Source organism: Populus trichocarpa, chromosome 6 (assembly GCF_000002775.5).
Source record: "Populus trichocarpa isolate Nisqually-1 chromosome 6, P.trichocarpa_v4.1, whole genome shotgun sequence".
Classification (NCBI taxonomy): domain Eukaryota; kingdom Viridiplantae; phylum Streptophyta; class Magnoliopsida; order Malpighiales; family Salicaceae; genus Populus; species Populus trichocarpa.
Genome location: NC_037290.2, coordinates 23,596,187 through 23,619,595, shown reverse-complemented (window position 1 = coordinate 23,619,595; position 23,409 = coordinate 23,596,187). Strand labels below are relative to the sequence as shown.

General features: G+C 31.5%; 2 protein-coding genes across 3 annotated transcripts; both read left to right on the top strand.

Annotated features, from left to right (window-relative positions):
• Positions 1–4,722: 4,722 nt before the first annotated feature.
• Positions 4,723–11,323, top strand: LOC7462277 (uncharacterized). 2 transcript variants are annotated; one of them, XM_002309485.4, is made up of 4 exons: positions 4,723–5,027; positions 8,614–8,721; positions 9,582–9,749; positions 10,998–11,323. In XM_002309485.4, exons 1-4 carry the CDS (start codon positions 4,926–4,928, stop codon positions 11,118–11,120), a joined length of 501 nt encoding a protein of 166 aa, XP_002309521.1. In that variant the 5' UTR covers positions 4,723–4,925; the 3' UTR covers positions 11,121–11,323. The 2 variants fall into 2 exon arrangements, with proteins under 2 accessions (XP_002309521.1, XP_052310041.1); XM_052454081.1 differs by lacking the exon at positions 10,998–11,323 and adding an exon at positions 10,440–10,694 and having other exon boundaries at positions 4,773–5,027.
• Positions 11,324–15,308: 3,985 nt separating this feature from the next.
• On the top strand, positions 15,309–19,653 carry LOC7462276 (glycosyltransferase BC10). Its single transcript, XM_002309484.4, has 2 exons — positions 15,309–16,463; positions 18,801–19,653. Exons 1-2 carry the CDS (start codon positions 15,945–15,947, stop codon positions 19,437–19,439), a joined length of 1,158 nt encoding a protein of 385 aa, XP_002309520.2. The 5' UTR covers positions 15,309–15,944; the 3' UTR covers positions 19,440–19,653.
• The last annotated feature ends 3,756 nt before the right edge of the window (positions 19,654–23,409 follow it).

The window sequence follows — 23,409 nt, the reverse complement described above, 5'->3', positions numbered from 1 at the left end:
CCTCTAAAAAAAAAACTAAGGTCTATATAATTTAATAATTTACTAAATTTTAATTATTTTAATTTTAATGATATATAAAGTGAATAAAAGTAAAGAATATAGGCATGATAACTATATAGGTGGTGACCCAGTGGTAAAAGTTTGAAACTAAGAGGTTTGCTCCATCAGTGGTCTCAGGTTTCGAGCCATGTGGTTGCTCATATGATGGCCACTGAAGGCTTACATGGTCGTTAACTTCAGGGCCCGTGGGATTAGTCGAGGTGCGCGTAAGCTGGCCCGGACACCCACGTTGAACTAAAAAAAATATATATATATATAGGCATGAGTGAAGGTTTTATGAATCATTATATTTAAAGAAGTCTTTTTAATAATAGGAATGATTATAAAAAGTGAAAATACAATAACTTGTAACCTTTTTTTTTAATTGTTTATATTGATATTTTATATTTTAGTAACATCACAAAAACAAATCTTGAAAAAAATGTTCTTTTTCTTTCATCTAATTGAGTCAGAGATAACATATATATATATATATATATATATATATATATATATATATATATATATAAAAAAAAAAGGTTTTAATTTTAAGCCTTTTTTAGAGTTTCCATAATCAAAATAAAGTGTCAATAAGATTCTACATATGCTAGTTGTGACTTTAGAAACTTATTTTATATTGTTTATAGTTTTATATGATATATAAATACCATATGTTGAAAAACAAGATTAACCCTATGTTTTGGTCTTTTCCTAATTATATATAAAATTGAATATTGGTATATATTTCGTATTATCATACACACAAAAAAATTAAATATTTTCTTTATATAGAATAAAAGTATTTCTTAATTTTGGTATGTAGGATTTTTTTAAGATAAGACAATATGTTTTGTATTTACCGTAAATTCCTTTTTACCATATAATTAAATATTGTTGTGAAATTAAATATTTCCACATAGAGTCTGTATTTTTATGGATAGTTTTGGATATGTTGAGAATATATAATATTCTTTTGTTTAAGGGTAGTAGAGAAATTCATCAATCTCGTACCTTTATCATTTTATTTTTATTTTTGGTGATGTACCTATGAATGTATAACTCATTAATTAATTAATTCTTAAAATCCCTAAGAGCTAAATTCTTTGTCCCTCCATGTCAAAGAAACTCGGTCTTCCTTTCATAGTGTTTATAATTTTAGTAGCTTCGGTGTCTCTGTGTTTTGCCACATGACTGCCCTGGTTTTTTTTTTTTTTTTTTTTTGTGTAAAGAGTAATATTCATATACTGAAATAGGCTAAAAAAACATAAAAAACATTTGTCATTAAAAACTTGGTAATCATGATAATTAAGGTGGAGCAAACCTGAGATATCCTACCAAATCCAAACTAAGATAATAAGGCTGAAATAACCCGAAAAAATTAAAGAGAATTAGAATTTTTTTAAAAAAAAGTCGTATTAACTTTTTAAACACGTGATCCTAGTCATTAAACCCGAAGCATTTAATATGGACAAATCATAAAGTCTAATTTCCAATCAATCAAATATTAAAGGAGTAAACAAAAAATTTAACTATACAAAATGATTAAAAATAGCAATTACAGAATAAGGATTAAAATTAAAATAAAAAATAAGTTTTTATATTTGATTGAAGGGTGAAATTGAAAAGAAAAATCAATTTAGTAAAAGAAAAAAAAACTCAAAAGAAAGAGGATCAAAATTGACATAGAAAAATCAAAACAATGTCTTAATTGAAGGGTGAAATTGAAAAAAAAACTTTTACAAAAGGACCAAGAAAAAAAATAGAAATCAAAATAATAAGGACCAAATTGAAAAATATAATACCATCAATTTGAATTGAATGATAAAATTAAAAATCAATAAAACTTTTATTAAAGGGAAAAGGTAAAAAATTAGAAATTCAAATAATGAGAATCAAATTGAAGAATATAATATTTGGTAAATTTTGATTGAATGATGAAATTAGAAACAAATAAACTTTTACAAAAGAACTAAGATCAGAAATTAGAAATAAAAAATAAGGATTGAAGTTAAAATACCAACAATCAAGAATGTCAAGTTATAATTTTAGGGAGGTAAAAGAGAAAATTTTCAAAAAAAAAGTTCATGATGACAAACTGGACTACCATCAAAGACATGCACTGCGCCAACATGAAAAGGATACAGTGATGTTTCCAACAACAAAGTAGAAGGGTATTGTTAGATGTCGAGAGGCACCGCATGCACAGCATTAATGGTGTGGGCGCCTCCCATGTGCACGTCTTTTTTTATTCAAATACCAAAGTGTTCTTAAGCTGATTTTATAATTATATAAAAAAATCATTGTAAAAAGACCAAGAAGCCTCTTAACTCAAGTTTTTTTTTATATATATTTTAAAGGTATTCTGGTCGTTTTACTATGTATTTTAATTGTTTATTATTTTTTATATTTTAAAAAATACCAAATTGCCCCTCAGCTTACATTATAATAACCAAATAAAACATTGTGAAAAGAAAAAAATGCCCTTTCACGCTATTTTTTTTGTTTCTAAAGATATTTTGGTCATTTCACTGTGTAATTGTGATGAGAAAAGACTCATTTGTCCCTAACGAATTTTGTAATGATTAATGGGCCTTATGAAATGACTTCGATGCTCTTAAAAACCAGGGTTAAGTTTTTTTAGTGAAGGGGCAAAATCATCATACTATTCTAATGAATAGTAACTCTAAGTCTAGAGTTATAGTGTTTTTCCAATGGGTTTTAATTTATTTTAATGTTACAAGTTTTTGTTTCATAAATTTTATTTTAGTTTTATTTTCTTAAGAAAAGAAAATAAGATTTTTGTTAACAAAATACTAAAAAAGCTAAGCAATTTACTATCTCAATTATGGTAAGCCTCAACTAATTGTATTTTGGATTTGCATAGTGCAACTTTTTTTGTCATCAATGGAAAAAAAATTTCTAATTTGATCCTTTCATGTTGATTTTATTTGAGATTGGCCTTGATTATTATTCCGATAAGCTTGATATGGGTTTCTCACGGGATTGAAAAAGCATTTTGTTATTGGGTTGACACTCTATTTTGCGATAGATTGTTCAAATGTTTTATTTTATAAAAGATTAAAACTAAATGGATTACAAAGAGAGGGAGAATTGGTTGTTGAAGCCACATCGTAGCTCCATAATCGACACATGTCACCATGAAAGGAAGCCCCATCAAGATGATTTTAGCGCACCGAGAAAGGTCATCTTTAGAGCTAGGAGAAAGCCACACACACCACCCCCAATACGGCAGCTGCTCTCACGTGCGCCAAATAATTTTTGCTTTCTTCACTTAATTTGATCTTTATTTTATAATAACTCTTCATTTAAGTATCGGATTGCATCTCATATATGCCCAAAGCTATCTTTTTAATTTAGTCTTTAACTCTCTCGTAACTCTTCAATTTAGGTTTAAATTCATTGTACTCGGGCCCAATGAAAACTCAACTAAGGTGAGAATAAAAAAGAAAAAAGAAGAGACAGTCAGTCAATTGGGTTAACCTAGGTTTTGAATTTGGCAGCTAACCCCGACTAATTGGAAGTGATTCAATATATCGACTTCTCAATATCAAAAATAAAGATTGCATCCTAGTTTTTTTTTAAGTCAACCAACATTTTTACTAGTCAACCAAGTTATCTTTGGATATGAAAAATCAACTTTGTCACATCGTGACAACTCTTATACAATTTAAATGAAATTCGCGTTAGCTAAGGAATTGAGTTGGGAGATTTGATTAATTGGGTCAGATTGAACGACACTGCTAAAAAGGTCTCCACAACCTGCCTATTTTTTCATATTAAAAAAAAATCAAAGTTCAGACATCGTTGTATTATAATATTTTTTAGTTAAATCAGGTTTTGATGAAGTCAATTTGATATATCATGAGTTTACACATGTTATTTAAAATGAAAATTAAATTACTCCCAACAACATTACTAGCACATCATTATACTACATAGCATAGGCAACAGAACTAATTAATACTAAAAAATATACAAATAAATTACTATGAGTCCTGTTTGTTTTTGCGTTTTAAAAGTGATTTTGAAAAAAATTAAAAAAAAATTATTTTTTTCTTCAAATTAATATTTTTTTGGTATTTTCAAATTATTTTGATGCAATGATGTCAAAAATAATTTTTAAAAAATAAAAATATATCATTTTAATGCTTTTTAAGGTAAAAAATACTTTGAAAAGCAACTACAAGTCTACAACTACATTAACACCCCGGAAAAAAAGAAAGCCCTCACAAATTTTCAAATTCAGGCTACCTATGTGGAAATTGATTGCATCTTGTGCATAAAGATGAGTCTGAGTTATCACAAATCAATGAAAAAATGAGTCACACTGCTAGGCCCTATTGAAGAAAGATCCAAAATGATTTATCGGTGTCAATCTCCTCCATCTATCTATAAACAATTATTTAAAAGGAGAAAAATTCCGACTAATTCTTCTAGCGATTTTCATTTTATGACTGTAATTCATGGATGAAGATATGTTAACTTTGATATTATTATTTTTATTAACATAAATGTTTGAATAAATTATACTTTAATTAATTCTACATATTTTAAAATTAATAATTATATAAATTTTTAATTACTTTAAAATTTATAAAACTCGACAAGTAATCTTTATAAAGCAAACTAGGCCGATAGCTACATCCATCTGGTTAACTTTGGTACTTTAATTCTTTATTATGTGACTTTTCATAATTATTGTAATGCGGTAGTATATTTGATATTTGCTCAAACGTGGATACAAAACCCCAAACGCATTTCTTGTCTGACTCACCCACTCACTCACAGTACAAAGATAATCACAACAGAAAGTGAGAGAGAGAGAGAAGAAGGAGAGCTTGGTTTTGACGCTGAAAGGGAGAAAAATGGTGAATCACATGCTAATGATAACAGCTGATTTCGACAACATCGCTAGCCTCCAGCCTCAAGGCGGTTGCGATGATCCTGATTTCTCTTACTTCTTCAAGGTCCACTCTCTTTCTCCTATCAATATTCTTAACACTTAAATTAACATATGTTAGGGTTTCTTACTGTATCTGCTTCTTCAGATTCTTGTTTAGTTTGTCTTTTTGTGTGTGGTTTTATCTGCATCCTCTTTTTCTAATGTGAATAATTAGCATAATCAGCGGTTATTTTCGGTTTTCGATTCTTTACTTCAAATCCTATACTCTTTACTGTTCTTAAGTTTTGTGTTTTTGGTGCATTTTTGTGTATTTTAGTGGTTATTATTATGTCTGGTTGTTATTTAAATCTGTATTGTTTTTCATTTTACTTAAATTGATGTTTGTTTTTTGTTACTTTATTTTACTTTTTTACTTGTTTTTTGATATCCACCTGGTATCAGAGCCTTGTTAGCCATGGGTTAGGGATGGAATGTGAGTCTAGTTCAATTTGTTTTGGTTTTTGAAACGGGTGGATCTAAGCTCATAGGAGTGGTCCCGGTAGCAAGTCCGAGAATGCAGTGAACCCGTTGGTTTAGCTCTTATCTTGTAGGAGATCATGTTAGGGTAGCCCAAACGAAACAACAAGATGTACTCGTACTTTAGAGCTTCTTCTTCCCCCGCCTGTAATATCACCGGCAATAGAGTAATCAACCAAGAAGAAATAAATACTGAGAATTTTAGCAAAGCCATTTGACAATTGAGAAATTCCAAAAATTGCTCAAAAAGAAATCTACGACCATAGCAGTTTCAATTTCTTTGACAAAATGGATTGCACCATCAAAACTGAGGAACATGATATTACTCTGTTCAATGATTATGTAACCATTAGAATTTTGTCTCAAAGTTCTATAAACCATCATAGTAAGAAATATAACTTCATCTATGTAGGATTTATTTCAAGCTGGTGTTAAGGACTTGATATTGCAATTCTTATGGTTCTTAGTAGGTTCCTAGAATTCAATGATTCTTTGTTAGTAACCATAGAGTCCAGTCTTTTACAGTGGACCAATATATTTTAGATGTGTTGACCCTACAAATCACGACTCACAATTACAAAATTCAGAGTGGATTCTTACCTCTTTTGTTAGTCTGGCATGCTGATATTTGATACTAGTACAATACCAACCAATTTTTCTATATAAGGAAGCATTCACTTCCCAAATCTCAAGAGCACATTAGGAGAAAATTCCATTCTCTTCTAATCTCTCAAAACTCGGAAGATAAATAGTATCAAATTTGGTACTATATTCGTAAGTGTTCAATCCTGTGTTCAAAATCAATTTGTTTGTTTTTTATTTCAACTTAATTTCAATTGCATATATTTGCTTCCAGTGGCCTGCTCTGTTGCCCAATTCTTTTCTATTTTCTTCAATCGCATAGATTTGCATGTAGTGGCTGGCGCTGCCACCCAGATTTTATTCGTTTGTGTTAACTTTCATCAATTTATTTTCTTTGTTTGCTTTATTATCTGATATCAAAGCTCGGTTGGAATGGGCATCATTAAGTTGTAAGACCTGAACATCAGTGGGTAGCCTAAGTCATAAGACCTAGTGGGCCCCCATATAGGACATCCAAAGTGAGAGACGTTACCTGATTGGTTCTGGGCTAAAAGGATTAAGAAGTGCCTTCACTACCAGCTATAGCTTTTAGCAAAACGGTGACGTTGTCCAATTGGTATCAGAGCCACTAGGGTTCAAGTCTTGCTTGGGAGGAATGTGCAGCATTAAGTTGTAAGACCTGAATCACCAATAGATAGGCTAAGTTGTAAGACCTGGTGGGCCCTCCCACATACCTAAGAGACCTTACTAGGTGGATGATAAAGTAACAAAGAAAATAAATTGATGAAAATTAAAGCAAACCAATAAAAATTAGGCAGCAAGGCCATCCATTAGATGAGAATGTATGTAATTAAAGAAAATAAGGGATGCAATTGGATGTAATTATGCAATTGAAATCAATCTTGGTACAAGAATTCTACATAGAAAAAAATACTGTAACATTACTGTTGAGGGTTGTTTGTTATTGTAGAAGTACTTGAACATCAAAAAATTTGTCTTCTAGTGCCCAGAAAAATTTTCTTTTTTACTGAAAATGATGATTTAATGGGACCAAAACTTCTGCATCTAATTCACAATTTGTAAATGGGTCATTAGATTCATGTGAAGAATTGGAGACAAAATCTGCCAAGATATCTTGCATAATCTAAAAATATTATTCTTTGAATTTTGTGGCTTCTAGCGGTGCATTAATTGAAGATTTTTGTTGGAGAGAATGATTGGTTGATACTTAGATGGTTTTAGATAATTGGGGATTTTTCAAAATCCATGCACAGATCCATAAAATACTAAAATTATGACAAAATTGGAGAAGTCTTGGAAAAGATACTTTCTTTGGAATTGGTTGAAATTTATTGCCAAAAGTTTGTTATCCTTCTGGAAGAATTTCTAGGTTGGTTCCAAATCAGGACCACCATTAAATGAACCAAATTGGGAATTGGATTTTTGTTCTTGATTTTCAGTAAAACATTCAAGAGTGCTTGAAATGTTGATTTTGAATTATAAAGGTATTAAACTAGGCTTGTTCATGGTCCCAACAATTGAATGTTGGGTGGCTTTTTAGCTTCGTGTTATTTTGGTTAAAAAAATTTGGTATGCTTTTGTTCACTCTAAGGAATGAATGGGTTACAAAATTGGAATGGCCTTTTTGTGTATTGTGTTTGATTTTGACTGGCCCAATTTCGATATATTTTCATAATAATTTCAAGACATGCTTATATCTCAAGCTTTGAAATGCCAGTTTGGAGGGAAAATATTTTTGGCAAAAAATCCTTGGATTGTTACGGTAAAACCCATGTTCTCTTAGCAAAATCTTTTGAAAATTTTGATTTGAAAAATATTGTTGAAAATTGTTTTGTTTCTGAAAATTATTTTGAGGGGTTTTTGAAGTCACCACCTGAAAACAGTTTGAAGAGGGGTATTTGACTATTTGGAATTTAAAACCATCACACCCTTTGGATTTTGAAAGATTTTGATAAACTGATTTTGATTCATCAAGTTCAAGATTACTTGTCTTGATAGAAATTTGTTTCTCATGCCATGAGGAATCTTCTTTTGTTTTAGCAAAAGAAGACACTAATTATTGGAGTAACAATTGGGCTTTTAACAGAAGAACCTTTATTGTACCTATTTCAACAAGTGTTTGGGTATTATTTGGTATGGTCGAACAAGAGGCTGAGGAACTGGTTGAATTGTTAACTTCCGGTGAGGAAATTTCATCTTCATCAGAAATCATTTGAGCCCATGTTTTGACTTTTAATCTGCTATTTTTGTATTGCGAGGGCATAATGCCCCTTCCTTCGCTTTGTTGTTTAGGTGGCATCAGGTCATCTTCCTTGCAAAAACTAGAAGTTTGGAAGGGAATTTGAATCTCCTTTGCTTTTACATCAATCTATTTGGGTCATACATATATATTGTATAATGTTTAGAATTTTTATGGTTTTTTGTTTCTATTTTCTGTTCCTTTTGTTATTGAATATAGTCACTAGTGAGATCTGCTAGGTTGTTTGTTGATTTATATATTTATTTATATGTTTTGCTTGTTGGAGATGTAGATTAAATGTGGAAGGTGTGGAGAGGTGAGCCAGAAAGAAACATGTGTGACTTTGAATGACACTGTTCCACTTCTTCAGGGAAAGGGAACTGCTCATCTCGTTCAGAAGGTAATCTTTTGTTTCATTGCTCCTTTTATTTTTGTAAAATCAATCACACAAGCTCATGCGATTAGCTAGTAGTGGAATTGATTTATTGAGATGGAGAGTTTGTTTAGTTCATGAAATGATGCTCTGGTTGGTTGCTGGGAACGAAAAAGGGAAAGTTGTGATCTTGAAAGCACAGCATTTACCATGGTGTTTCATAGTACGGCTCTGTTGACCTTGATTCTCTGTTTTCTTGGTTTTTTTTTCAGGTGTAATGTGATTCAAACATAGCTAGGACTTTTGTTATTGATTTCTTGTCGTGACCATTTCACCTTTGCAGCAACAAAAGAAGCTGTTTAAATTTCTTGAGTTATGTTTAGTCATTATCTGTAGGATCAAATCTTGTGAGAATTTTTAAGCAACAAGATGTTATTATTTAGGTTCTTGAGTTATGTTTAGTCATTATCTGTAGGATCAAGTCTTGTGAGAATTCTTAAGCAACAAGATGTTATTATTTAGGTTTTTCCTGGTGTTTTATAATTAGTGGCTGTGGTATTAAGCTTTGAAAGTATTTAAAATTTTGATCAGGAAACAGGGTGGTATGTATTTGAGCTAAATAAAGCAAACTATAATTAGAGATGTGCATTGAATGATCCTTGTCGTGTGAAAAGCAAATGAATTGCGTAAATTGTACTTGCTGTTTCATAATGATTGTTTGTGACTATTTATATGCTGGTTGGTTTGGGGAATAGATAGCAGTTTGAGTTATTTGGCTATATCAGCTTACTTCTGTCCTTGGGCATCATGTAATGGCAGTATTTCGTATGAAATATCATCTTCAAATGCTGAATGATGATTCTATGAGCCTTTTTTTTCGTGAACAGTGCAAGTTTTGTGGGAGGGATGGAACTGTGACAATGATCCCAGGCAAAGGCAAACCACTGACCCAGGAACTGAGTGAGGGAGGAAAATATGCCCCATTGATGTTATTTGACTTTAGAGGTTATGAGCCAGAGGGTTTTGTATTCAGTGGTGCATGGACAGCTGAATCTGTAAGTTTCTTTTCCTGAAACTCTCTTACTGAACATTAATCATTCAAAAGTATGGATAATTTGTGGATTTGTGAAGTAAAGGACAATGTGACTCAGGTGCATTTCTTTTGTTTAATCCCTTGGAATAATAATGGATCATTAAAGGAGGATTGGGATCTAATCCAAGCCATTGGTTGAATATCAACAGTTATGATTTCATTCGTACAAATTAGTGCATGATTATAATTTTTTTTTTAAATGGTATTTACTTTATTTTGTGAAGAAATCCTAATTTCTCCATCATTGCTGGGCCGAAGGAGCATGCACTTGCCATTTTACTATCAGACTTCTTATTTGCAATGCTATTTTGTTTTTTTTCCTTTCGTGGTTGTCTTTGAACTTTGTGCTGCATATGAACATTCAAGACCCATTTGCATTTAAACATTCTCAAACTGGGATACATTTATATGGAAGAAAGCTTTATATCCAGGGTGGATTTGAAAAAAATCTGATCAATCTCGGTGCCCATTACTGAGTTGCAAACTTGCAACTGATAAGATGGAGAAATTTATCATGCATTGTTATAGAATGCAAAAACCATGTGTTCAAGCTAGATATGTAAGGGAATGGAACTGGTAGGCATAACACATTAGTGTATTCACCATTTTATCAATATCTTAAATTTGACATATCTTTTGTCGTTCAAAATAGGTTTACATGCTTGGTGAACACCAATGATTTTAAATATACTTCGTGTCAAAACTAAAGGTGGACCCTCTTCCCTCTCTGTTTACAATGAATTGCATGAGATGCACCTGTGTATGTGTGTTGAGGTGGGGTGGGAGAACAACAGAACAGAGTGATAAACAACAAGTTCAAGAACTTAAAGAATGGAAAATTACTTTTTCTAAGTCTTTGGTAGTTGAAATGTGGATTCATTATACACCCTACAGCTTACAGAACAAAAACTGGTAAGATTTAAATGAAACCAGCTAATTTCTATCCAGCAGATGGAACCACAAACATTTGTTTACTTTCTTTGTTAAATAATTGGTGTAGCTCTTAGCCTCTTATGATTGTTATTCTTTTATTAATAGATGAACTTTGCTATTGCTATATTGTGTATGGCTTCAGTTGCAAATTATCCATGCTTCTTTTTTGTGAACTAATCTTTATGCAATATCTTGAATCACTACATGTCTGGAAGTGTTCGGTGTCTTTTCCTTTTCTTGATAAATATTTCCAACTTATAGCAAGTCATTTTTGCAGATTGCAGGGACAAAATATGAAGACATTGACTTGTCTGGAGAGGACTTCAACGAGTATGATGAGAAGGGAGAGTGCCCAGTCATGATATCCAACCTCCGTTCCAAATTTGAAGTGGTGAAGTAGAATGGTTGTTTTTCCACATGCACAGTCTCGGTAAATAAGAGTAATTGATCTCTTGCTGATGAGGTAGAAAAATCATTTGACTGCGGTAAATATAGTAGGCCATGAGACCGATGTCTGGCAGTGGATTGATGCTCTATTTCAAGTTTCTGAATGATGGTTGATTATCTGCCAAATTATCAATGAATCACACCATGGTTGACTTTTGTGGAATGCGTTTTTTGGTTATATTTTCCAATAATGTTTATGATTTGCTTTGATGCCAATTGATCTTGTATGCAGACCATCAAAATTTATTGGGTCTTAACTCGGCATGGAAACTCTGCTGAATTGTCGAGAGTGACAAATTTTCTCAGCACCATATTTTGTTGAGTGCGGAAAGGCATGTGGAATCCGTGGCATGGCTTGTGACTTGTGAGAAATCATTACTGTTTAATTCTATCGCTGAGTTACTGTTAAGAGTCTTGCCGAAATTTTATCCCATACTGGATTATATTTTTATTATCATTATCTTACGTTCATCACTAGATGGGGAATCCACGATTCGCTGCATGTCGGGCTGAAGTTTCTGTAATGTAAAGATTCGCTGTTTGTCGGGCTGAATTTTCTGTATTGTAAAAAGAAAATGTTCAAGTGTATAGAAAAAAATTCATAATTTGATATTATATATATAAAAATTTACAACAGCCAATTCTCAAGAATCCAAAAGGAAGAAAAAAAAATAGATAAATAAAAATAAAAAATAAAAGCACTAGAAAGTTCGGTGAGGTTGTTAAAACTCAATAGAGTGGATCATATGAAAGGGATATATCAATAGAAGGTAAAATGGTGGGTTGACCTGAGGCGTAGAGAGGTTGGGTTTCAAAAATAATTTGGAGAGAATTGATCTAGTTTGAAATGTCAAAAACACGGGTTGACATGTAACTTAGTCAATTTAGGATAAACTTAGTTAAAATCATATCAAAACTCATCGAATGTTTTTTTTGTTTTATTTTATATTCAAAATGATGTTATTTTTTACTTTTTTATAAAATAAAATAAAAATACTTGACTTAGGCTAACTCGGGTCAATCCACCTGACATGTAACCCAGTACTTACAATGAATTGACTCTTGAACCAACCCCCGAAAAAGTAAGATAGTATAAAATTTTGAATTAAATGAAAAATTTGAAAAGAAAAATCAAATTAACAAAAGAACCCTGAACAAAAATTAAAAATCAAGAGAATGTGATAACCAAATTTGAAAAAATAAAAAACCAAGATTATGGATTCAATAATGAGATTTAAAACAAGTTTAAATTTGATAAAGGGACTAAGAATCAAAATTTAAAATCAAACACATTGAGGGTCTAACCTTAAATATCATCGAACTTTAATTTAAAGGGTAAAATTGAAAAGAAAAATCCAATCCATAAAAGAACCCAAATAAAAAATAAAAATTAAGAAAATGAGGACCAAACTTGAAGAAATTAAAAATCAAGATTATGGATCCAATAATAAGATTGAAAAAAAATTAAAATTTGATAAAAAAAAAAAAGCTAAAAATCAAACTTAGAAATCAAAACATTAAGGGTCAAATATGAAATGTCATAAAATACAAGGATAAAGTTGATTTTTTAATTGTCGGCATGAAAGTCAACGGGGAGAAGAGAGAGAGAAGGGAAAGAAAAGGAATGGGCGGTCGACGACAAACTATAACTGCAAACATCACATGCGTCGCCCCACATGAAAAGGGGCGTCGTGTAACTTCAAAGGTCATAGCAAAAGTTAGCGTTATTCCATCAAACGGTAGCTCATGTGCTGCTTAAAGAGCACGAAGCTGCTTCACACGGTGGTGCGTGCTAGCAGCTTTTTTTAATAATTTTAAAAGATAGAGAAAGACTAAATCCCCTATAACCTAATTTAATAATAACATAAAAATCTATAAAAAATAACAAAAACACCCCTGAACACAAAGCTTAAAAATTTTGATTTTAGTGGGAACTTAGTCAATTCAATTTTTAAAATAAAATAAAAAACTGAAAATGCCCCTTAAAGTAATCAAATGAAAACATGTCATTTAGTAATTTTACTTTGTTATAAAAATATGCGATGACTATAATGCCTCTTGAATCTTTATGAAAATACTGAATTACCCTCCCAGCAAAGCAAATTGTTTTTATAGGACATGGGTAAAATGAAAAATTTATTGTCAAAAATACAGTAAATTGCGTGCATGTGTACCGAAAGACTTAGGGTCTTTCTGATAGTGTACTAGAGATTGTTTTTTTAAATATTTTTTAATTTAAAATATATTAAAATAATATTTTTTTTTATTTTTAAAATAGACATCAAACTGATCTAAAAAAATTAAAAAAATTATTTAAAACTAAAAAAATTTAAAAAGTTCAAAAACACGGTTGGACCAGTAAATTCTTTTTAGCATTTTGTATGATGTATGCAATTATATTAGCTTCGAGAAGGATGGTTTTATACGAATGGTCGACTTGTTCCAGCAATATTCCCGTGAGGTGCTTTGAAGAATTCATGCACTAATGTGAGGAGGATAGGCAATTCTTCATACAAGGATTATGGTCACAGCAAACAGTGTTATTATCAACTCTAGCAAAATAGGTTAGGCGTCTCTTTCTGCTTTTTTGAGACGGCTGAAGCAAGTCAAGTTCGAGTGGCAGACATAGGCATGGCACCACCTAGCTTAGCTCACCTTCCGTGCCTAAAACGCTAGGATGGCAACGTGACACGAGTCTGTACCTCTAATGCATCCAGCCACTCGTATTGATGACTGGTGAGCAGTTAAAGTGTGGTCAACCCGGCTGGCTACTTGGATGGGATAACTTCCTTACGTTATCTATCTCAATTAAATTGATATTTTTAAAAAAATAAAAAAAAGTTAAGATAACATATTTTTTAAAAAAATAGTTTAGATTTAGTTTTGACTATAAAGTGAAATATCCTGCTGGATTATTCAAGTTTGATCATATTAATTTTTACTTGGATATATATATACACACACCCGTATAATATATATTTTTGAACTGGTTCTGATGATGTCGATATGTGTGGTTTGGTAAAGTATTGAGATTCTTGTTTTACATCACCACTATTTTTCAAGAAAATGATTAATTTTCTCTCTAAAACGAGGACATTTTGTTTCTTTTGTTTGTAGAAACTGTTAGCATTTTCAGAGATATACTAGCTTAGTATGTAAATTAAAAAATAATCTGGATTAACGGTAATATATGGTTTGAATTTTTAAAAATACTAAAACAGTAATATATTAAATTAACACCAGTTTATTTGTAAAATACGTTATTTAGATTATAAAATTATAATAACATAATAAAAAATAAATTGAAATAAATTAATCATATATAAATCAAATCGAAATATATCACAAAGACCGATTCAAAATAAATTAAATACCTTAAAAAAATTTAAAATGATATCTTTTTTAATCAAATATTGAGATAACAATATTTGGATCACCGCGTGTTTCGCGGCTTAACTCGCAAACCTCAACTCAGTTCATTGATGATTTTCATTGTAATTCAACTATTCTCTCTCTCCTCTCGGGGATTGAAATTTATAAAATAAATTTTTTTATCAAATTTAAAATGATAAAAATTATAGGGACTATAAAGATAGAAAAAGAAAAGTGTGAGGATGAAAACATCTTTTCCCCTAATTTTACATTGACTACGAGTTTCTCCTTGTTTTGTATTTCGGTTACCGATCATTTAATTTTTATCTCCTAATAATTGTTGACAAATTAAATGTTAAATTGAGCGCAGAAAGATATAATTAAAAAAAAAATTGAGAACGAATTGGAAAAAAATCTCGGGTATATTTCTGCTGTAATTTAGAGATTAGTTGTTATCAAATATGACATTAATTTCTCCAATTGTCAGTCGTAAAACCGAAATTAATTGTCACTGACCAACTCAAATACAAAGATTTCTCTTACAACAAAGAAAAGATTACCGATGAAGTGTTATTTGTGAGTGTGGTTGGAATATATTATTTAAAGATTTTGAATTTTTTTTCAAAAGTTTAATTTAATATTTGTAAGTTTTTTATATACTAATAAAAAAAATATTTTAATTTATTAAAAAAAAACAAATACTTCAAAAAAAACAAACAGCTCAGGATAGGCACGAAGCCGAAGCTAAAGCTAACACTCTCACTTCTATAACAACCATTCGCGTGACAAAACATTCTTAAAACTCCCAGATTTCACAGATCATCAATCTCCCCTTCCTTCCTTCAATTTCACTCAATCCCATGCACACATAACTTCCTCCCTCCCTCTCTCTCTCTCTCTCTCTACTCACTCTCCCGGAGTCAGAGAGACCCCACTTCTCTCTCTTGCCACCAGACTTTCTATTTCCTTTTGTCCAACTCCGTTAGCCAGTCTCGATCTCTCTCTATCAAAACTCAATATTGGCGTAATTGAAGCACTGAACGAAGTAATAAACAATCCCCTGGACTCTGCTTCATTTTGCACCCCTAAATAGCAACATGGTATGTTCACAGCCTTCTTTGAATGTCTAGAACCCCATGTGCTGCAAACTCGGATTTCAACATAGCATTATCTTGTTAGTTTCCTTAGCATTAAGTTTTAGATCTGTGTTGGTTTTTGTGTGATATAGCTTGGTACCATAAATTGAGCTAACTATTTCTCTTGAAAGATACAATCTTGGAGTTTTGGGGCTCTTAGTTGGAGATAAAAGTTAATTTCTTTTCGAGTTTTTCGAGATTTTAAAGCAATTTCAATGCCAAAAGGGTGTGTTTAGATCAGACCCAGAAGGTGAATTCTGACTATAAAGATGCAGTCAAGAGTTGTTCCATTGGAGGAAGGGAAGGACCCTGCAGTTTCAATCAAAGCAAGCCAATCCAAGCCCTTTCCAATAAGGTTACTTCAATTATTTTTGCTGTTTTTAGCTCTATGTATGGCCTTTTCGATCATCAGTATGTATACAATCAAGCGTTTTGGAGTTCAGACTGCAAGGACAACTGTTAAGCCTGCCTTTGAGCCTTGCTTTGATGAACCTGATACTTTGGATCGTTGGATTAGGCCTCCATCTAATCTGCTCCATAAAATGAGTGATAAAGAGCTCTTTTGGAGGGCTTCATTTGTTCCTGGAATAAAGAAGTATCCCTTCAAGAGAATTCCAAAGATTGCATTTATGTTTTTGACAAAGGGGCCATTGCCTCTGGCACCTCTTTGGGAAAGGTTTTTGAAGGGGCATGAAGGGTTATATTCTGTTTACATTCATCCATTGCCAACATTTGAAGCCAAATTTCCATCTTCTTCAGTTTTCCATCGGAGACAAATCCCAAGCCAGGTGTGTATATGCTTATATTTAACACCCTGATTTTTTTCATTCGTTGTTCATTAATTTCAGATTTTTGGTCTTGACATTTGTTTGATGATTGAACTATTTGTAAATGCCATTGCTCTAGTGCTCTATTTTTGTATTTTATTTTTAGGTTTCCATTGTCTGCAAATAGCTACCTTAGTTTGTTGGGAGTTTTTTGTGTGCTTTGACAATTGTGATGTTTATATGGACTTGCATGCATCTTATATATAGATCCTTGAATGTGGAAAATTTTCCCCTGCTGGAAGCAGTTTTCCCTGAGAATAACTGCATGTTAGAGATACTGAGATACAGATGCAGTTTTTCATGCCACTGAATTTGTGTTATGTCCATGTTTCCTCTAACATTTATTTGAGCGCATCAAATATACTTGCTGTTGGAAGATGAAAATAATTCAAGGTTCATTGTCATCCCAACTTTCAATTTATGTTTATACTTGAATTCTTGTCATTAGTCTTCCCTTTTTAAGGAAATTTTGTGTTCTTTCAGGTTAAAGGGAATTTTGATGACTATAATCTATGAAGGCACACTTTAGAGAACGTTCTTAGAAGTTTTGTTAGAGGTCTTATTCATTTATGATGGGAATTTTTTTTTTCAGTAGGTAGGGACAGCACACGAAGAAAAACTATTTTTCTCCCTTTAGAATTACCACTGCTTAGCTTTCAATTTGCCTCTGACCATCAATGAAATGTGAATAACCCGTCCTCCTGTCTTTGAAACAAGGGGCGCTTCTGGTTCTGTTGGTGCTTGAAACAATTTGTACTGCAAGATTTTTCTCTTTAACTGAGTGTGTGGAATTTCCATTAACTTGTGCGAAAGCCTGTGGTGGTAACACCATGAAAGAATTGCCTAAATAATTGCTCTTTTTTACCAAATAGCAAGGTTGAAAATACACAAGTAAATGAATTCGTGTACTTCTATATTATGTGATTGCACAACTTATATCCAGCAAAACTATATAAGACTCTGGAACAAGACATTACTGGTGTATTAGTCAGTTGAAGGTGAGATTGACTTGACAATAAGGGGTGTGTGGAGAATGTTTGAAATGGATTAAAGCTGGATTAAAGCATGACATATAGTAAGGAAAAGGGGTTCTGATGGTGTTAAGATACATAGAATATCTTAAGTGACAAGGCTCTGGGCAGTTTTTAATGCACTACTATTAGATGTCAGTGTTTGGGTTAAAATTTGGCTTGAAAATGCTAAGGTTTAGAATTAACATATACAAGTGTTCAACAACAGAGTTGGTATCGTTACTTGAAATCTTTGTGGAAGTATTTTGATGGCATTTCATTGTTTAAAGTTGGATTGAAGGAGTGCTTAAAGCTGGTAAAAAAGGAGATGTATATCCTGGAATTTTGTAGTAAAGATAGAAGGCTGTAATAGTTTAGGTAGTTAATTAAAGATTAGAGATCTTCTTTAGGTTACATTATACATGAAATAGTATTTTAGTAAGATGACTCATGATAACTCGCAACCTTTTTGCTTCAAGTCCATGCATCACACTGCTATCTCACACCTTTATGCTTGAAGTTCATTCTTTTCCGCTCCATACCCATTCCTTCCATGATGCCCATGTCTTTGTTTCAAGCCCACACCTTGTCTAAAGCTAATAATGACAACAGATTTGAAAGAGCAATAGTTGATATTGGAATGGAACTGGCTATACCCATTGATCGACTGCTGTCCAATTGATGGGTTCCTGCAGTTTCTTTTGGCTCTGATACACAAATTGAAAAATACCCTCCTTTCTCGAGTAAAAGAAGCTAGAGTCTTCAGAGCTGGAGGAGGAAGAATGTTAAATTTATTAACTTGAATTTCTGGGGTACAGTCTGGAGCTTGTGATGGACCAGTTTAGAATTTAAGACAGAATATGCAGCAGTGCTAAAAGATAGAGGCATGCTCATTCACGACCTTGTTGATGTTGTTGTGTTGTTAGACAAAGTATGTGCATGAAATCACTTGAGCCTGTTTCAAATTGTCTATTAGCTTCTGTTCCTTGCTTGTTGAAGGTAGCCACTTCATACCTTCTTAGTTATTATGCCTTTGGAATAATTTCTTACCCTATTAACTGTTCAAATTTTTTCCTTCATTGAAAATGTGAATGTCAACGTGTCCAGGAAATTAAATCACTGTTACACAAGCAAGATATATAATTGAAGAATGCCACAAAGCTATACATTTGGTTTTCAGTTAACGTTTTCTGTTTTATCATCAAGACTTGAAGTTTTATTGACCATTTGAATTTTGATCTTGTTATACAAGGAAGCTTACATTTTATCCCGATATTTCCCAACACAGGTTGCTGAATGGGGTAGGATGAGTATGTGTGATGCGGAAAGAAGACTCCTGGCAAATGCATTGCTCGATATCTCCAATGAGCGGTTTGTTCTCGTATCTGAATCTTGCATTCCTCTCTATAATTTCAGTGTCATCTATGACTACATGATGAGATCCAAGTATAGCTTCATTGGTGCATTTGATGATCATGGGCCATATGGGAGAGGACGGTATAATGAGAACATGGCACCTGAGGTGAATATTACCCAGTGGCGCAAAGGATCTCAATGGTTTGAGATCAACCGAAAGCTTGCAGTCAACGTAGTGGAAGATGCTAGATATTACCCAAAATTTGAAGAATTCTGTAAGCCAAGTTGTTATGTTGATGAACATTATTTCCCCACCATGTTAACCATTGAAGCAGCACCTCTCTTGGCTAACAGAACCCTTACTTGGGTGGACTGGTCAAGGGGCGGGGCTCACCCAGCCACCTTCGGAAGAGCGGACATAACCAAGGAGTTCTTCAAAAAGATTCGTGAAGATACGCATTGCGTTTACAATAATCAATCCTCTTCAGTTTGCTTTCTTTTTGCGAGGAAGTTTGCGCCGAGCGCTTTGGAACCTCTGTTACAGGTATCACAAAACGTATTGGGATTTTGATAAATGGAATCGCCAGCCAAGTTCTAGCAGTTGTGAATGGTTGGGAGGAACATGCTACTTTCATTCGTTGCATTTTATGTTGGTTCCTTTTCAGGCGCTATCTTGGATGATGTGGTGTGCTTTCAAGCTTGTTCCCTTGTAGGAACGCTCATGTCCAAAGCAAAATTAGATGTACAGAGTACGTATAGCTAATGCCACGTGCTTGATTTTAATAGTTTCTATGCCTCATTTCGTGACCAGGTCACCCCTCCCCTGCCTCCCTGATAATGATATGAAATTAATATTTAATTTCATAAATTTTTTTTGGCGTATAATCCTTTAGCAACCTTTGGATTTTAGCCATTTCATCTAAGATTATTCTAGTTCACGACTTGAGACAATACTTAATCATCTTATTTAGTCAAATATTTTAAAATTTATGATTAGAATCCCATTTCACCGCATTACATGAATAAACAAAACAAAAAAAGAAGAATTTTTTTTAAGTGCTGTTTGTTTGTTGGAAAATATTTTTTTAAAAATGATTTTTTTGGGAAGTGAATTCCTGAGAAGTGAATTATTTTTAGATATTTGGTAGTATTATGAAAAATAAGTTAAAAAAATTAAAAGATGATGAAATTAAAATAATAATAATTATAATTTCATAAATTATTTCAAATAAAATAAATAACAATCAAAAGAATAAGGATCAAATTTGATAGGAAACAAAATTCAATTAAAAAAATGATAAGAGAAAAACAAATAACAACCATGAGGACTAAAGTTAATATAAAAATCAAATTCTAAGGGATACATTTGAAAAAAAAATTCAAAACAAAATATTTAGCAATCAAAAGTTTGAGAACCAAATTTGATATAATCAGGAAATAATATGATATTTCTAAATTTTTCCTAACTTCTGGAAAGTGTTTTCCGTCTAAAATAAAAGGAAAACACTTTTTTGAAAACCAAGCCAAATTTTTTTTGACTAAAAATAGTTTTTTTAATGGAAAACAAATACAAAAAAAAAATTAATTGTTTTTAAAAAAAATACTTTATGTGAAACAGATAGTATCTAAATATTTTATTTCCTAATATGGCTAAATAAGATTATATATCCTCTCATGATCAGTTGTTTTCTTTTCTTAGGCCCGAGTCCATAAAGGAACAATTACACGGTTCGCACACGGGGTCAAGGCCACTCCAATTACATCAGAGAGCAATAAAGAAAAAACGCCTTAGGGCACGGGCAGTAAGAATATGGTTGTCGAAATTGAATTCTATAGAATCTATACTAGAACAGTCTTCCTCTCATCCCACCCCTAAAATATAAGTAGGCTTTTCTAAACAGTTTAGTAGAAATTGTTTTTAAAAATATCTTTTTGTTTATAAATATATTAAAATAATATTTTTTATTTTTTACATATTACATTAAAAATATTTTAAAAATTAATTTTAAATAAATAAATAAAAGTTTTTTTGGAAATCTCTATTTGGATTGGATCAGACTCGCTAACAGGAGCGTGATGTCACTTGCCTTGTGGAGATGGTATGATCATGATCCCAGCTCGCCACCAACTTCACTCGTTAATGGCATCGGGGCACGGTATCTTACCTTCCAATTCCAGTTAAATTTAAGGTAATCAATCACATAAATGGACAGATACATCATAATATATCTTTCTTCGAAAAAGGAAATTACCATTATCTCCAGAGACAAATTTGAGGACGCTTTCCTTTCTTTTTACTGTAATGGTATCGTCGAAAATGACACCTGAAAGGTTACAGAGGTTGAAATCATGAGCTGCGATGTCTTTGTTTGGAAGAATGGTTATAATTATTTTTAAAAATATTTTTTATTTTAAAATATATTAAAATAATATTTTTTTATTTTTTAAAAGTTATTTTTTACATCACCACATTAATATCATTTAAAAATTTCAAAAACATATTAATTTAAACCAAAATAAAAAATAAAAGTTATTCAAATTTTTTCAAAAACGTTTTTAAACAGCTTATCATTCCTTGACATATCTGAATTTTATTTTTAAAAATAAAAAATATTTATTTTTAAATAATATTTATGGTATAATTAGCCTTACATAATATATTTTTAAAGTATTGGTTTATTTGATCAGTTTTATTTGTGTTTTTATTTTTATTATTTTTAATTAATTTAAATAAACAAGTTTAGTAAATAAATATTTTATTTTATATGATTAAATATCTTAATCTATATTTATTGATCAATTCTTTTAATTTATCTTTTAGTTATTGTTAACGATTTGTTTTTCATTTATTTACATAAATGATTATCAATTTATTTAATTAGATGTTTTATAGGTTTTTTTATTTATATTTTAAATTTTTTTACGTAAAAAAATACATCAAAATAGCTTGTATACTTAATTTTTTTTAATAAAAAAATTTATAACCCGCGTTGAAACATATGTTAAATAACTAGTGTTTATATATATATATATGCGCTCCAAGTAATCTAGCTGCTGACTCTTTTTACCCTAAAAGTGTACTAGAATTAGCATACACGTTAATCATAAGTATACTAAATGTTGGGTCCAGGATTTATATCCAGGAATTTATTTTTATTTTTATTAAAAAAAAACTTACTTTATCATCCTACCAACCTCTTGAGATTAGCTGTTTTAACTAAAACTAAAGAATTTTACAAAATACCTATATTTTATGATCACGAATTTTTAAAAGAATAACATTACTCGTAAATTTATCATTTGTTTAAGATTTAACAATGACGTGGCATCCTAAGCTATTCTAAAAGTTCGAAATTTACAATAATTTTACTGCTCACATTGTTTATGATGTGAGAAAATTACTTGATTAACAGAATTACGATGGGAAATCAATCTCAGACTCATAGCCTATACTAAAACTCATGACTCTAGGAAAGAACTAGATTTGTTGGCAGTCCAACTGAAGATTACAAAAAAAAAAAAATGTTGAAAAGATCAAAGAACTCCCATGTATAAGTTTAAGAAATTTTAAAATCAAGGATAATTAAATTATTTTATTATGCAATTAAAGGAGAAAAATAGAAATAACTCGTGCACTCCAATTCAATTTGTTTTGCTTTGAAGAGGGTGTTAGTTATTCTAGATTCTATTTATTTTTGTGTTTTAAAAATATTTTTAAAAAAATTTGAAAATTAAATATTTTTTAATATTGTTAAATTATTTTAATGTTAATTTTTTAATAATATCTTTTAATATTTTAAAAATAATTAGCGGCCAGAGTTTGTAGTCAATTCAGATACATTTTCTTAGAAGAGTCTTGGCATCTAATCCAAGCTTCCCCATACTGTTTTCGAGAACCACACCTTTAAAATGCAGGTTCAACGAGGAGGCCACGAGAACAGAAGTTTCTGGAAGTGCTGGAAATCAATAACGACAACGCGGTTGCTCGCTATAAAATAAAAAAAATCAAAACAGAAACCAAAACGGTCATCTACGTGTCCTCTAACACTTGGCCTTATTTGCAGGGTACGTGGTCCCCGTGTGAGCCAGCGATCACGGAATCCCGTAATTAATTGCGCTGAACATTCCTTCCCGAATAAATATCCCACGCGCACAGAGATCATACTCGACACCCTCAGCTGCTGTTTCACACGAAACTAGTCAAAACCCCGCCGTATTGTGCCAGTGTGTTTTCCTTGCGGTCCAATTTAATAAGCATTGTAAGGTACCACATTTTAATCATATCTATGACAGCTGCTTTCTTGTTCAACATCTTTGAAAGTCTTTCTCACGTTGTAGGCTAAAAATCCACCCTCGCCAATGGTAATTGCGTTGTACATTTTTTTTGGCAAATGATTTTGAAAACGTTTTTAGGTTTTTATTCTTTCTTAAAATCTTGTATCTTGTTATTTTATTTTATTTTTATATTTAAATTTTTTTTCTAGATAATTAAGAATTTTACTTTTTAATTTTTTTGATTTATTTTATATGGTATAACATGA